Source organism: Nansenia antarctica (assembly GCF_963989245.1).
Source record: "Nansenia antarctica genome assembly, chromosome: 7".
NCBI lineage: Eukaryota > Metazoa > Chordata > Actinopteri > Argentiniformes > Microstomatidae > Nansenia > Nansenia antarctica.
The window spans coordinates 51,565,751-51,579,887 of NC_137677.1; the positions used below are offsets into that span (position 1 = coordinate 51,565,751).

At 42.4% G+C, this 14,137-nt stretch overlaps 4 protein-coding genes across 4 annotated transcripts in view; 2 read left to right on the forward strand and 2 right to left on the reverse strand.

Moving 5' to 3' along the window:
* Positions 1-14,137, reverse strand: part of LOC308161513 (inosine-uridine preferring nucleoside hydrolase) — a 101,862-nt gene that overhangs the window by 14,889 nt on the left and 72,836 nt on the right. The window lies entirely within an intron of this gene.
* On the forward strand, positions 2,805-6,187 carry txndc9 (thioredoxin domain containing 9). Its single transcript, XM_080537176.1, has 5 exons — positions 2,805-2,817; positions 3,754-3,960; positions 4,655-4,773; positions 4,892-5,146; positions 5,283-6,187. Exons 2-5 carry the CDS (start codon positions 3,775-3,777, stop codon positions 5,401-5,403), a joined length of 681 nt encoding a protein of 226 aa, XP_080393302.1. The 5' UTR covers positions 2,805-2,817; positions 3,754-3,774; the 3' UTR covers positions 5,404-6,187.
* Positions 6,317-8,889, reverse strand: mrpl30 (mitochondrial ribosomal protein L30). The gene is made up of 5 exons (XM_080537312.1): positions 8,604-8,889; positions 7,924-8,001; positions 7,572-7,718; positions 7,284-7,357; positions 6,317-6,648 (listed from the first exon to the last, which is right to left on the reverse strand). Exons 1-5 carry the CDS (start codon positions 8,655-8,657, stop codon positions 6,516-6,518), a joined length of 486 nt encoding a protein of 161 aa, XP_080393438.1. The 5' UTR covers positions 8,658-8,889; the 3' UTR covers positions 6,317-6,515.
* Positions 9,585-12,150, forward strand: mitd1 (MIT, microtubule interacting and transport, domain containing 1; the record flags this gene model as incomplete). Its single annotated transcript, XM_080537243.1, has 7 exons — positions 9,585-9,729; positions 9,997-10,098; positions 10,238-10,374; positions 10,520-10,606; positions 10,823-10,935; positions 11,514-11,574; positions 11,728-12,150. 7 exons carry the CDS (start codon positions 9,585-9,587, stop codon positions 11,821-11,823), a joined length of 741 nt encoding a protein of 246 aa, XP_080393369.1. The 3' UTR covers positions 11,824-12,150.

Sequence of the window (14,137 nt, forward strand, 5' to 3'; positions counted from 1 at the left end):
ATTCTCTCCAGGTCACCTGGTAGGAGCGGCCCGCCAGGTAGGAAGAAAACCAGGAGTGTGCGGTGCCAGAGATGCCCAGGTCTGAGAGGATGGAGAGAAGGATCTGGTGATTGACTGTGTCGAAGGCAGCAGACAGGTCAAGGAGAATGAGAACAGAGGAGAGGGAGGAAGCTTGGGCAGAGTGGAGGGCTTCCGTGACAGCAAGGAGCGCAGTCTCAGTGGAATGCCCAGCCTTGAAGCCGGATTGGTGGGGGTCTAAGTGATCCATCTTCCGGAGATAGTCAGTCAGTTGTTTAGATGCCGCGCGTTCAAGGGTTTTGGAAGGGAAGGAGAGAAGGGATACAGGTCTGTAATTGTGGACAGATGATGGGTCAAGGGTAGGTTTCTTGAGGAGAGGCTTGACTCTGGCTATTTTGAAGGCCGCTGGGACAGATCCAGTGGATAGGGAGGAGTTGATTAGGGTGGTAAGGTAAGGAAGGATGTCGGCGGAAATGGATTGGAGAAGGGGGGAGGGGATGGGGTCAAGAGGGCATGTGGTTGCCCGCTTTGATGTGATAAGTGTGAGAATCTCATCGGGGGAGAGGGGGGAAAAAGATGACAATCCAGAGATTGAGTGTCGAGGGGAGAGTTTGGAAGGGGTGTTAGCATTGTTAGTGGGAACAGTGTTAGCATTGTTAGTGGGAGGAGGGAGCGGTGGGGGGAAAAAGGTGCTGCTGATGTCGTCCACCTTTTTTTCAAAGTAGGTGACAAAGTCATCGGCGGACAGGGAGGAAGGAGGAGGGGGAGGAGGTGGATTAAGCTGAGGTTGTTCTGAGCTGGCCTGGGGGTCATTCCACTAAAGGTGGATCAGTATAGCGGCGCTATAAATAAATGCGGCGCTCAGGGAACTCGAGATTGGATTTCAAGCCTCAGGTGATTCCTCGAATGAGGATCAGCCTTGTGTCATCAGTGTTCACAGAAGACAGGCTTACAAATCTTCGATATGGGCGCGTGCACGCAGACATACGCAGCCCAGAAGAGTCGATCTGTCGAAATGAAGATACTCCACTCTGCAGGGGTACTACATTTGCGCAGCATTCCGAATTATTGATTTTTTATGAAGACGGAAAAATAAGATGTAAAATAGTGCAATACTGCCGCAATTAACAAGGCGAGGGAAATGGTTTGGCAAGAAATTGCTGACCGATTAAATGCGTAGGTCATACTAGCCCCAGTTATTGTTATATGTTCATATTTTAATAAATGAATATTTACTACTGTGGTGATATCAGCAGCAGGCTACAAACCGTCATATCGCCACAATGGCCTAGTGGTATCGACCGCTGCCATAGGATTTATTCGTCATTTTATATCGGTGGTTCAAATCCCTCTTCAGGCGCACTTTTTACTGCATTTCGTTGTCTGAATCTAATCTAAAATCTCATCTAAAAAAGTATGTAGGCTATAAAATTATGGTGCAGGCTAATTTACAAGAACTGACACGATTACAATGGTGTTTGAAACCTTTGCATGAAATCTTCGGTTAAATGTAAAAAAAATAAAAAATAATGACTTAGTCAAGTCTCGAACTCGCAACCTTTGGAACTCGAGTCCGCAGCCTTAACCACTACGCCAGCCAGACCGCTGTGAAGACGGCAATGCAAGTTGAGAGAATTACTTTTTTTTTTACACTCTTTTCTTTATTGATATATCGATCTATCTATCACACTTTCAAAATATCAAGTTATCTATCACACAATCAAACTATCTATCGATCGATCACACTTTCAAAATATCAAATTATCTATCTATCACACAGTCAAACTATCTAATCTATCTATCTCGTGTGAAGTGGGAACTAATATTTCCTAGGGAGGAACTGTCGTTCGGGATGTAGTTTCCGCCTGTGAGCCTTTTTCGACGCGCGTCTCACTATAGCCTGTGTTTTAGCCTGGTCGCGACCAGGCTAGTTATATCTGACTCAGAAGGAGCTCAACCAAGCAGCGAATTATTTGAGCCACATTGATGGCACCGAACGCAAGCTAACATTTTCGAGGCTTAAAACTTTATTGAGGCTTAGAACTTTATCGAGCTTCGTGGAATAGGGCCCTGGTTACACACACAGCCATTCAAGTTGCTTGAACAAAGTTGGATTTTGTGTAAAGAAAAAATCCAAGCGCCATATATGTTTTTTGGTTTATCCACATATAATGTAGCTCTAGCCGCCTGGTAAGACAATATGATGCAAATATCTTTCAGAATAGGCCACTGCCTATGTGTTAAATTTACCTTACTTGGCAATGCCGAAGAACCTGAACCCAAGAATATTACTCTGTATCCGTACATTGATGTAATAAAAGGGATTCTGATTCTGATACTTGGAGTGTCTGTAAGGTTTTGTAGCCTATTTAGAATAATGACACTGTCCGAATAAAGTAAGGAATTACCCTAAGCCTAAAGTGTCAAGGTAAGTGGAATGGGCCTATCGCTAAGCCACGCCCCCTTTGAAAACTCGACAGACAAACAAAGCTTCACTGACAGTGACTGAATGACATTCAATGACTTACAATGGCGGGAGTTCAGATTTCTGATTTACCACAGCAAGTAATAGACATGTTTTTTTTAAGATTACAAGAATATTTCGTCTAGAAGCTTTTCATCATCAGACATTAGCGAGTTGTTTGTCCGAGTTTTCTGCCTGTTGTGACTTTTGCTGTGATATGATTGGACAATGTCTATTTTGGAGCGTGGCTTAACGGTAGAGGGGACCGCCCCTTTACCAGCCTGAACGCGCCCTAGACGCTTCCTCTCCACCCGCAGCCTCTGCTTCGCTGTCTGGTGAGTAGCATGCTGCCTGGCTAGCTAACATGGAACACTAAAGCCTAACACAACCTATCGCTTTCATTGACACTGTCAGAACATATGTCATTTTTTGTTTGTTTATTCGCACTATCTTGTCATTTTATGACTGAGTAAGTAAGTATGCATCGAGGGCATCCTTTGTCTGTTTTGGAACCTAGCTAGCTAGCTAACAAGCTAATGTTAGCGACTGAATGATTATGACTACGCACTTGCTAGTCAGCTAGCTACCTGGCCCAAGGGTTTGATGCGATGGCCTAGCCACATCGTTGATTACCCAATGATACTTGTATGTAGCTCTATAACCAATTAAACGTGTTAGTTCGCTCGCTATTCTGGTTCACCTAGCTAAGCAGGACTATTACGTTACGGTCCGTTGTCCAGATGCTCTAACAGCAGTGTGTGTCAGTGTGCGACATTAGCCCTAATGGATTTTTTGTAAAAAAAATAAAATAAAAAACGCTATCTATCTATAGATTCATCTCGAAGCACAGGCAGCTATTTATATTTGATCTCTAGAGAGGAGTTAGGCTATCTATTTAGATTCCTTAATTTGGGTGTGTCGTTCCTATGGTTACCATCCACTTAGCTTACCGGTACTATTGGTATGGTGTCCACGAATCTTGTTAGGGGTATGCATGTGATAGCTTGTGCTAACATCTTAAATTGATATTGGCTATAAAAGGAGTTTACATAACATACTCTACATCTAAACATGCCTTAGGATGGTGTGTGCGCACACACACACACACACACACACACACACACACACACACACACACACACACACACACACACACACACACAGCAGAAAGCAACGCCATTCAGTGCAACGCTTGAATTTACTCTCCATTCGCTCCCTTAACCACCCTCCTCCTGCCCTGTTTCAACGCTCTTCTCTTTTGCTCCCCACAGTCTGAGAGTGACTTCATCATCATGGCGAGTCAATCAATGGAAGTCATGGCAAAGGCCGTGGAGCATCAAGTGCTGCAGTCAGCCAGGATGGTGGAGGAACAGTTGGATGCAGAGCTGGGCAAACTGGAGCGCATGGACGAGGACGACCTGGACAGGCTGAAGGAGAGGCGGATGGAGGCCCTCAAGAAATCCCAGAAACAAAAGCAGGTAGGTTGGAGGTGGAGGAGGAGTGATCCTCAGGCTGGGCTACATCCAGAGTAAACAGCAGCAGCTGAAACTTCTGGGCTGGCAGAATTCTGTGTGTGCAGTGCACCCTTTCTCTCTATTGAGTGATGGAAGAGTTTTTTTTTGAGGTAAGCACCACAGCTGATAAACATGTATTTACTTGGTGCAGGAACCTCAGTTAGATCTCTATACACAACGTCGGTTCAAGGGTTTGCTAGACGATTTGCATTGAGCAAGACTTGTGCGGCTAGAAAGATTCCTTCTCTACAATAAGATGCTTTATCGTGCCGTCACTCGTGAACAGCTAGAAGGTATGACGCAGAACAGTAGCCACATTCAGAGACTGAATGCAGTGCACTGTTCATGACCACAATTGTTATCAATGTGGTCAGCAAGCTGTTTGATATGTCACAGTTCAGAGACCGTTTTGCTCTTTCTAAGTAGTCTGTCATAAACCATATACGGTGCGATATGTTGTAATGAGAACAAAACTCTGATAATATTTGGAAAGAGGATAGAGCAACAGCCAGAACACGTCTAACCTAATCACACTACGGAACCAGAGCTGAGATTGTACTGAGCTGGCCTGGTTACACACACAGCCATTCAAGTTGCTTGAACCCTTAGCCTAATGCTATCTGTATCACTTATGGCATATGATCTGTTCTTTCCTCAGGACTGGCTGTCTAAAGGACACGGGGAATACAGGGAGATCGCTAGTGAGAAAGACTTCTTTCCAGAGGTGAAGGACAGCAAGAACGTGGTCTGCCATTTCTACAGAGATTCCACCTTCAGGTAGGTCACTAGGCAACCGTTCTCAACTCTTTATTTATTTATTTATTTTCCATCCTCTGACGTAGGTCACCTGCTTCATATCACAGTAACCCTCTCCTCTTTCCTCCCCGTTCTTAAGATGCAAAATTGTGGACAAACACCTGGCTATTCTGGCCAAGAAGCACCTGGAGACGAAGTTCCTTAAGTTGAATGTGGATAAAGCGCCGTTCTTGACAGAGAGGCTCCGCATCAAGGTCATTCCCACCCTGGCTCTGGTGAAAGACGGGAAGACGAAGGACTATGTGGTGGGCTTTGGAGACCTCGGAAACACAGACGAGTTCCCCACAGAGATGCTGGAGTGGAGACTGGGCTGCAGTGAAATAATTACCTACAGGTAAAATGACGGATTATCTCACCCACACTCGCCTGATCATACACTTTAGCACTTAGTTTTTTTTTGTGCCAACATCAACTGTGTTATGCAATCTCCAAAATCTCAATGCACAACCTTCTCCTGTCTATTTCCCTAGTGGTAACCTCATGGAACCTCCTACACTGGGACACAAGTCTGGTTCAAAGTTCACCAAGGTGGAGAAGAAGACCATTAGAGGGAGAGGTTATGATTCAGACTCTGGTTCTGAGGACGACTAGAAGACTCGGCCTGCCTCTCTCTCATAGGGCTACCTCACCAGTCACATCCCCCTGTTCTGTTTCTCATCTGTCATCCCCCCTGTTCTGTTTCTCATCCGTCAGTCTTATTTATCCCTTTGTGAAAAGTTTTTAATAATTGTTAATTTCTTTAAAGTTTTACAGCTGTTTTTTTGTGTTGACTTTATTACTGATCATATTTGAATATACATTTACTGTCTAACACAGGTCTATTGTTTTCTTCTTCAAACTGGCATCATAGAAATCATATTTTTCATCAATTGTCTTTCTCTGAGCTACTGAACTATCACTGTTCCTTGATTGGCACCTTAATGTTGTTTTGAACCTTCCATACTGGATGTTTTTCATACAATTACAATACTTTTTTCATGTTAATGTTACACATTGTTTACATGGACATTATTGTGTTGTTATTCCTGTCAGTTGGATTGGACATGTCATTTTTTTCCATCAGATTTTGCTCGTAGGAGTTCAATTTCCGAAATTGACTTTTCAATTAACACCAACCTTGATGCCGAGATCATTAAGAAACCTTTTTCAGCAACTAACTCTGCATCTTATCGGTGTTGACTTTGTTGAATCAAAGTGGGAGAAGACCTCATCACCCAGCTGTTCATGGGCAACAAACAAGTGCCAAGGACACGAGCTGCATCCCAGAACCACCATCCACATTCTTCTTCCAGTCTCCTCAGTGTGACAGTAGTACAGATTTTGGAGTTTTTCTATAAAAATGTGCTTTATCTTAATTAATAAAAGAAACCGATTATCACTGGCCCTTGGTAAACTTTTTTTTTCATCATACTGAGATTCGGATGTGACTGCAACTTGCCATAGATGTATCTAAGGTCCTACCATGCATCCTGCCAACATTAGATACTAAATCAAGTCGTTGGCCATATATATGTTTTAATCAAAAGAAAGACAATACAAAGCGGGGAGATCCGAAGACATCTGCAATCCAGGTCTTGAGAAAACAAGGTATTTCACTGCCATTCTACTTCTTCAGAGGCTTGGAAGCATGGCTGATACTAGTTTAGCCTGATAAGACCAGTGAATCATGACCTGGGCTATTCAACATTGACTTAGTGAAGGGGCTAGGACTCGATCGCCTTCGGCTCTACAGGTTTGAGGAGATGTCGAACAATCAGCTCCCCACGGCTGTTCAGGTAGGTCTCAGCCATGTCTTCCTCAGCAGGGAGACCATGGGGAAGCTTCAGAGGCTGAATCCTGAACAGAGGCACAGGGGAAAAGAAATCAGCAATGCTACGATTCGGTGTCTTACAATGATGATAGCACAGAACTAAGGATTTCATTATGATGTCAGTGAGTCATCAATTCAATGTCAGTCATACACAGGTAGAAATCAGAGGATGGGCTCTGTAATGCATGGAATGGAATCAGCATATCACAAGTTTGATGCCATTCCATGCATTACAATGAACCTGTCCTGATTTCTACCTCCACCAACATCCCTTGATGGACAGCAATGATCACAAATCGTGCACCTATCCGCTTGTTAAGTGGTGACGTGTTTCCGGGTCCAACGTTGGCTGAGGCGCTGTCTTCGAAATGCAGAAATAATAATAATAATAAATTATATTTATATAGCGCTTTTCCGAGGCTCAAATACCCTGACAATATGGAGAAAACGGGAAAGTGTTGTGTCCCTTGTTGTATGAATAGATCCGAGTCTAAAAAACGATTAAACTGTCATTCTACCGCTGTAGTTCACAGGTACTCTGGTGGAGGGAATTTCTGGTTTGGACTCGGAAATGGCTAAACGTCACTTTTGACGTCAGACTTAACAAGCGGATGGACGAGTTGAGTCATATTGCAACCTGCAGCATACTATGCAGACTTACTTCACCAGATGCTTGATGTATTTCAGCTGGTTGTTGACTGAAAGTGTGTTCTTGTGAATAACAGGTACATACGCCTAAGTAGAGAGGGAACAGAGGAGAACATTAGTGCAACCAGAATCATCATCATAACTTCACCACTTGACCAAGAACTGAACAGAGCCACGTGAACTTTAGAAATACCCAAAGGGAGAAGAAGAAAAGGACCACACCTATCCAAATCCAGTTTTCTCTAGTCTTTTCCAGTCATTTGCGGTAGACACTATTTGTCAAAATGGATATGAGCCGTACCTTTTTCAGGCCTAGGTTCTCTATCAACTTCTTCTCCCAGTAGGGCCGGCGTATGGTACTCTTCACCCTGGTAACTATGTGCAGTTTATGGGGCTGGTCTGGGTCCCCTCCATACTTCTCATGCTCTTTGGACCTCTCCGTGAATACCTGCAGGCACACGGAGAGAGACGTATATTAGTATATCATATCATATAAAGTATATTATAAGAAGTATATAGTAAGAAGTTGAGACCATTCATCAATGAGGTTCCACATTGTTATTTATGTTAGACAACGATCAACAGTCAGACGATCAAAATGTGATTACTCTTGTAAAGAAGCACACAGTGTTTAAGCTTCCCCCCATACATACCTCAGGAGGAATCCGTGCTCTCGTAACTTTACTGCGAAAAGGAATGAACCAAGGCAACGTCGTAGCTTCTGTCAACGTCTGCAAGAAAGTACAAGGCAGATATTAATACAAGATGAAGAGATTGTATTCTAAGAGGGATATAAGGAGGGTGGTCCTGTTGATGGCAAGTCCTGTTGATGAATGAATGAATGAATGGTCTTTATTGTCATTAATACAGTACAGGTACCATACAACGAAATTTAGGATGGGGGGCTCCCCTGGTGCTAGGAAAAAAATACTAAAAACAAGAAGGGAAAAGAGCTGGTTTACATAAATAAAGGCTATGTACACTATCCACTATACTATACTATACTATACAAATAAAACACTGTGCTGTACTCTATGCTATGCTATAAATATCCTAACATTTCCTATCTCTGAACCTTATGTACCCTAGGGTTGTCATATTGCACATAGTATTATTGCACATTCATTTAAAGTGTCGCAGTTTGCAGGTTTGAAATGTTCACAGTTGTATTTCAGTATTGCACTTGATTACAATGATGGCAAGTCTAACAAACTGTATCAGATGCAAATGCAACCAAAGACTGTCAACTGATCCCACCAGTAACTTGTGGTTGAATAGTAGTTTCCAACTGCAGTCATACCTACATCGTTTTTTAGAAAGAAAGTAAACTGACCTTGGCAGCTGCGAGAGAAGGGATGTGGACGGAACGACAGATCATTGTTGTCATGTTGACAGGCTGGATTGGAAGCAGGATGAGATGAAACGCATGCAGACGCCAAGCCCAAGGTTATCCAGCTACGGTATAAAGCAGCTCATGCGTAAATGTGGAGGTTTCTACTGAATGTATGTATCGAGGTGTAACTGTGTCTATCATATCTATCATATCAATAACATGTTTACTAATGACCCCCTACACAGAGGTCTACGATCGCAATTTTTCACGTTTTATTCGTATGACATCTCCTGGCGGAAGTAGGATGGAGTCCCTTCTAAACAATACCGTAGTCACACGATGCTTTGCTTGTTTGGTTCCTATTACATGTTGTCGTTCTTTTCGTTGAGTTAAATTAGAATCGACAAGAAAATATATATATATATTTTAAATGTACATTTCTATATTATTAGGATTCAATTTTAATTAGATTCCATTGGAGTATCTTAAGCCAAGGGATGTTACAGTGAGTTGAACACCTTCCGTGTGTTTGTTCCCTTGGGGAATTATTATTACAGCGTACCTCTGTGTGTGTAAGGAAGAACCTCAAGTGCTCAACAGAGAATATTAGATTATTATTTTTTTGTATACGATTTAACTTATGATACACGGTATGTTAACCCTCGCTTATTAGTCTTACATAATACTGTAAGCATGGATATTTTGGACGCGATCATACGAACTTAAAGATGGTTCCTGGGTGCATTTGTGCTGTTTTTAGAACTGTCAATGATGAGTAGCTAGATAGCTTTGTCAGCTTTTTAAAAATTGTTTTTAAAAAAGAAAAGAAAAATAATTGTATCGGCTACAGGTGTACACGAAGTGCTGCAGCCTGTCTGCTGTATTCTTTGTAGGGCCAGGATTAATATTCACAGATTGACAATATTTGACAGTGTGGGTCTCCCAGAATCTCAGTCAAGTCCACCTTGACCAGGTCAAATCATGACCCAGAATCACGTACCAGGTATGGAGACCTCCGCCATCTCCGTCCTCAAGCGAGCCGTAGAGTTGGACCAGAGCACGCGCTTCCAGGAATCCCTTGTATGCTACCAGGAGGGGATCCAGCTACTGATGGACGTGCTGAAAGGTGACAGACACACAGAGACACACACACACAGAGACACACAGAGACACACAGAGACACACACACACACACACACACACACACACACACACACACACACACACACACACACACAGAGACACACACACACACACACACACACACACACACACACACACACACACACACACACACACACACACACACACACACACACACACACACACACACACACACACACACACACACACACTTAAATAGAACTTTATAGATCTGTCAATCTGTCCACAGCTGTGAAAGATGACTCAAAGAAAGTCCACTACCGGACGAAAATAAAGGGCTACATGGAAAGAGCAGAGCAGATTAAAGTCCATGTGAACCAACTGAAAGAAGGTAACGAACAGAGGTTCAGTCCATGTCATGATGGAATGCTATGTTGTGAAATTGATGATTTACGTTTAAAACACCTGCTGTTTCTCCTCTTCCTGTTTCTGTTCTGTCTTCTCCCACCCCCCTTTCCTCTCCTTCTCAGAGGGGAAGTACCATGAGCAGATAAGGATAGCGGAGAACGCTACGGGATACAGTTATGAGGCTCTTTTCAAGCCTTATATCAACGAGGGCCTCACTGAAGTCTGGGTGGAGGACCCTTACATACGACACATACACCAGGTAATGTGCCTATGCTTTAGATTCCACTATCTTGCATCTCATCTCTCAGCATATTTTCAACACATTTAAAAACTACACATACAGTATGTGTGGTTAGGAGTGCAGTGAAATGGCCCTGACTACTACCTGTTCCTCTCCCCTATAGTTGTATAACTTTCTGAGGTTCTGTGAGATGCTGCTGAAAGCTTCCTGCAAAGTGAAAAAGATCCACCTCCTGACCTCTCAGGATGAGGTAGGCGGCTTAGACCTAGAGATTTATCCGAATGTGTTCCTATTTGCTGCTCCCTTGTCTTGTTTTTCCGTTGCCTAGCATGAAGGTTAAAGTATAGACAGAAAGCTGTCTAATTTAACAAGGCAGAACAGACCCATCTATTAAATATTTTTCTTGTCTATATTCTCTCTTTGATATGTATCTGTTTTACTGATGGGTCTGTCTGTTCTGCAGGGGGGCAGCTCCTCCCAGCAGGTCAACGCTCTGGCGGAGCTCCAACAGAGTCTGGAGACCCAGGGGGTTAGTCTGGACCTGCGCTACTCCTCCACCATCCACGACAGGGAGATCAGGTACAGCTACTGTCAAACCCCCATCCTGGAAACCCATACCAGATACAGCCCACTCAAACTGTAGCCTCCTTATTTAGTCAGTGTAATATTGACAAGACACCAATGTCCTATTTACATTTGCAGATCGCTTTTATCCAAAGTGACTTACAGTTAGAGATTACTAGCACAGTCTCCCTGGAGTAATTTAGTGGTGGTGTTCCCAGGTGGGATTTGAACTCATGACCTTCTGATCGTCAGTCCAACTCACTGCCCACTATCCACTAGGCCACCACTACCCTCTGTGGTGTAGTGTGGAATACATAAACAGGTACCCAGCCATGCTGCTAGAATTCAATGTCCACACACCCAGAATACACATCCTGGACAATTGTCAAACTCAGTCACCCTTTTCACCCATCACTCCACTTCAAGAGAAATCATTTGTGGCTAAAGGCTTGGGTCAGTGGCTTTGTATTGGGCTTACCGTATCTCACTATCTTTGTATTGGGCTTATCTCACTATCTTTGTTCATCTTTATTTTATACGGGTTGGTTGCTCAGAGGTCAGGATAAAGACGTGGGTATGTGTGTCTCCCTTAGATTTGACAACGGTTGGATTATCAAAATAGGAAGAGGACTGGATTACTTCAAGAAACCCAAGGCAAGACATCGGTCATACATCAGTTTTTCTCATTTCTAAATCTTTTTTTTCCATAATCACAAACACTGACAGATTGGTACGCCCCGAGGCATGTTGTTATAATAGTCATAGAATACTGTAGCATTTATTCTGTACTGTTTATGCCTTCCCCAGGGCCGCTTCTCCATCGGGTACTGTGACTATGACCTGAGGCAATGCCAGGAGACCTCAGTGGACGTCTTTCACACTAAACATACAAAGACATTATAATTTAAAGACCTGTGGAACTGGAGTACCTCTCTTTCTCTTTTTAGTTTTTCAAAAAACTATTTTTATTCCTCCCTTTCTCCCCCTCTGCATAATTATGTTGCCTTCAGAGTGCCTTGTTATTTGTACAGGATCGTCTTTCATCTTAAGATGCCAAACATTGAGAATGGTAACGGTTTACATATGCATATGTGTGTCTGATATTCATTATTTTCGGTTTGGGAGAGGTTGCTTTTTACTTGTATATAATCTCTCTGCGTCCTGTTTCTGTGTGCATGGGACATTGTTATATAACTTGGACCTGAATGGTGGATGGTGGATCCAAACATGGGTTGATAGGGAAATATATGTATTATATGGCTCACAATTATGTCATTTAATGTATCTTTACAATGTTTTACAATAAAAGTATGCAAATACAGTATTTCATTATTTTGAATTTGTCAAAAAAACATTGGAAGGGTAGGCCTATATCTGGAAAAAATGATAGGCACTCTTATCAGTTTATCGAAGCATTATGGCTCCATCTGGTGGATACTGCAGGTCGTTTAATCTTAGAATGAACATTAACTAGAGCCTCATACCCTCAGGTTAACGGTAAAGATTCAATAGTAAGGACTGGAGTAATACCTTCTGTAATTTTAGGAGTCCTTAGAATGTGTGTATGTGCGTGTTATGTTTTAGTACGTTGGTTAAGGGTCAAAATCCCCTGGTCCGAATAGTAAACCTACATATGGGACAGTGGTCGTGCGCACTCGCGGTGCCAGCCTACCTGCCGTGCCACAACACACAGCATCCCAGACCAACACACAGCATCCACTTCTGAACACTGAACTCCGAGACAGACAACGCTCCAGAATAATAGGAAACATGACAGTTCCTCGCTAACAAGAGAGCCGCACAGGTTTGGTAAGTATAATAACTAGATTTTCATTTAAGTATTGAATTGCTGATTTTGTATCCAAAACCGTGCCTTATACAAAATAGTCGTCATCCGCATGCTATGCACGTGTTATATTGAGTTTGGCCAGATGTGGCTTTTTAGCAAGGTGAGTCTAGCTAGACTTTGATCTCAATAACTAAAGTCTTTTTTTTGTTATGGAAGAGATTTTTTAATTTAGTCTCATTTTAAGAGATAAATAGATATGCAATTATGGCCGTACTGTAACAAAAGCAGTAATGCGTTCATAAATAGCCAATAAATAAGGTTTTAATGGGGGTGCGTAGATCCTATAGTAAGTGTATAGTTTCTCTGCCAGTATACATTAGTGAACATTTGTTTAAACGAAACGCCCTCATGAACTCCCCCCAGGGATCAGATTAAAATCTATCTATAATCGCCCTTAATCTCTATATGCGGGGTGCTCATCGACATTCCGTGCCCAGGAAATTATAATCCCATGGAAATCACCAAATCTTTGGCAGATGAATCCGTTATTTTTGACTCAGATCAGAAGGAGGACTGAGTATTAATTTGTCCTTTCTCTGTTCCTCTTCAAAGTGCCCTGCGTAAGTAATGGGACAGTGAACCATTTTCGGTTCTTTTGACTCTATACTCGAACAATTTGGATTTTAAATCAAACAATTACAATGAGGTTAAAGTAGAGATTTTCATATTTTATTTGATGCTATGTGTGCACATATTGGTTTAACCATTTAGAAATGACAACACTTTGTATAGATAATCCCCCTATTTAGGGCACAAGAAATAATAGGACAATTGGCTTGAAAGAGGTTTCTGGCTAGTTAGGTGTGTTCCAGCACATCATTTGTGCAGGCTTAAGAGAGTTGACAATGTCTTGTATTGAGTATAGGCTTTGCATTTGCCTTTGAAGCCTGCTATTGATGTCATCTCAACATGAGAACCAAAGAGGTGTCAATGAAATTACACAGAAATTAAGCCATTATTAGGCTGGGAAAAAAAACGGAAAAATCTGAAACATAGCCAAACCCTAGGCTTAAGGCTAGCTAAAAGCAACAATTTGGAACATCATTAAAAAGAAGAAAATCATTTGTGAGTTCAGCAAGCGCAAACAGGCTGGTAGGCTATGGAAGAGTACTACAATGTATGACAGAAGAATGCTCATCATAATGAAGAAAAAAAATGTCCCACATATCAGGAACAGTCTTCAGGAGGTAGGCGTGAATGTGTCAGAGATTACCATACGCCGAATACGTGACCAGCCGAACAACAGAGGCTTCACTGCAAGGTGCAAACCACAAGTTTTAGGTCAGGTTACAATTTGCTAAAAGGAATGAATGGTGAAACCAACATGTACACAAATACCCTTGATCTCTACTCATAGTAATTGTTTGA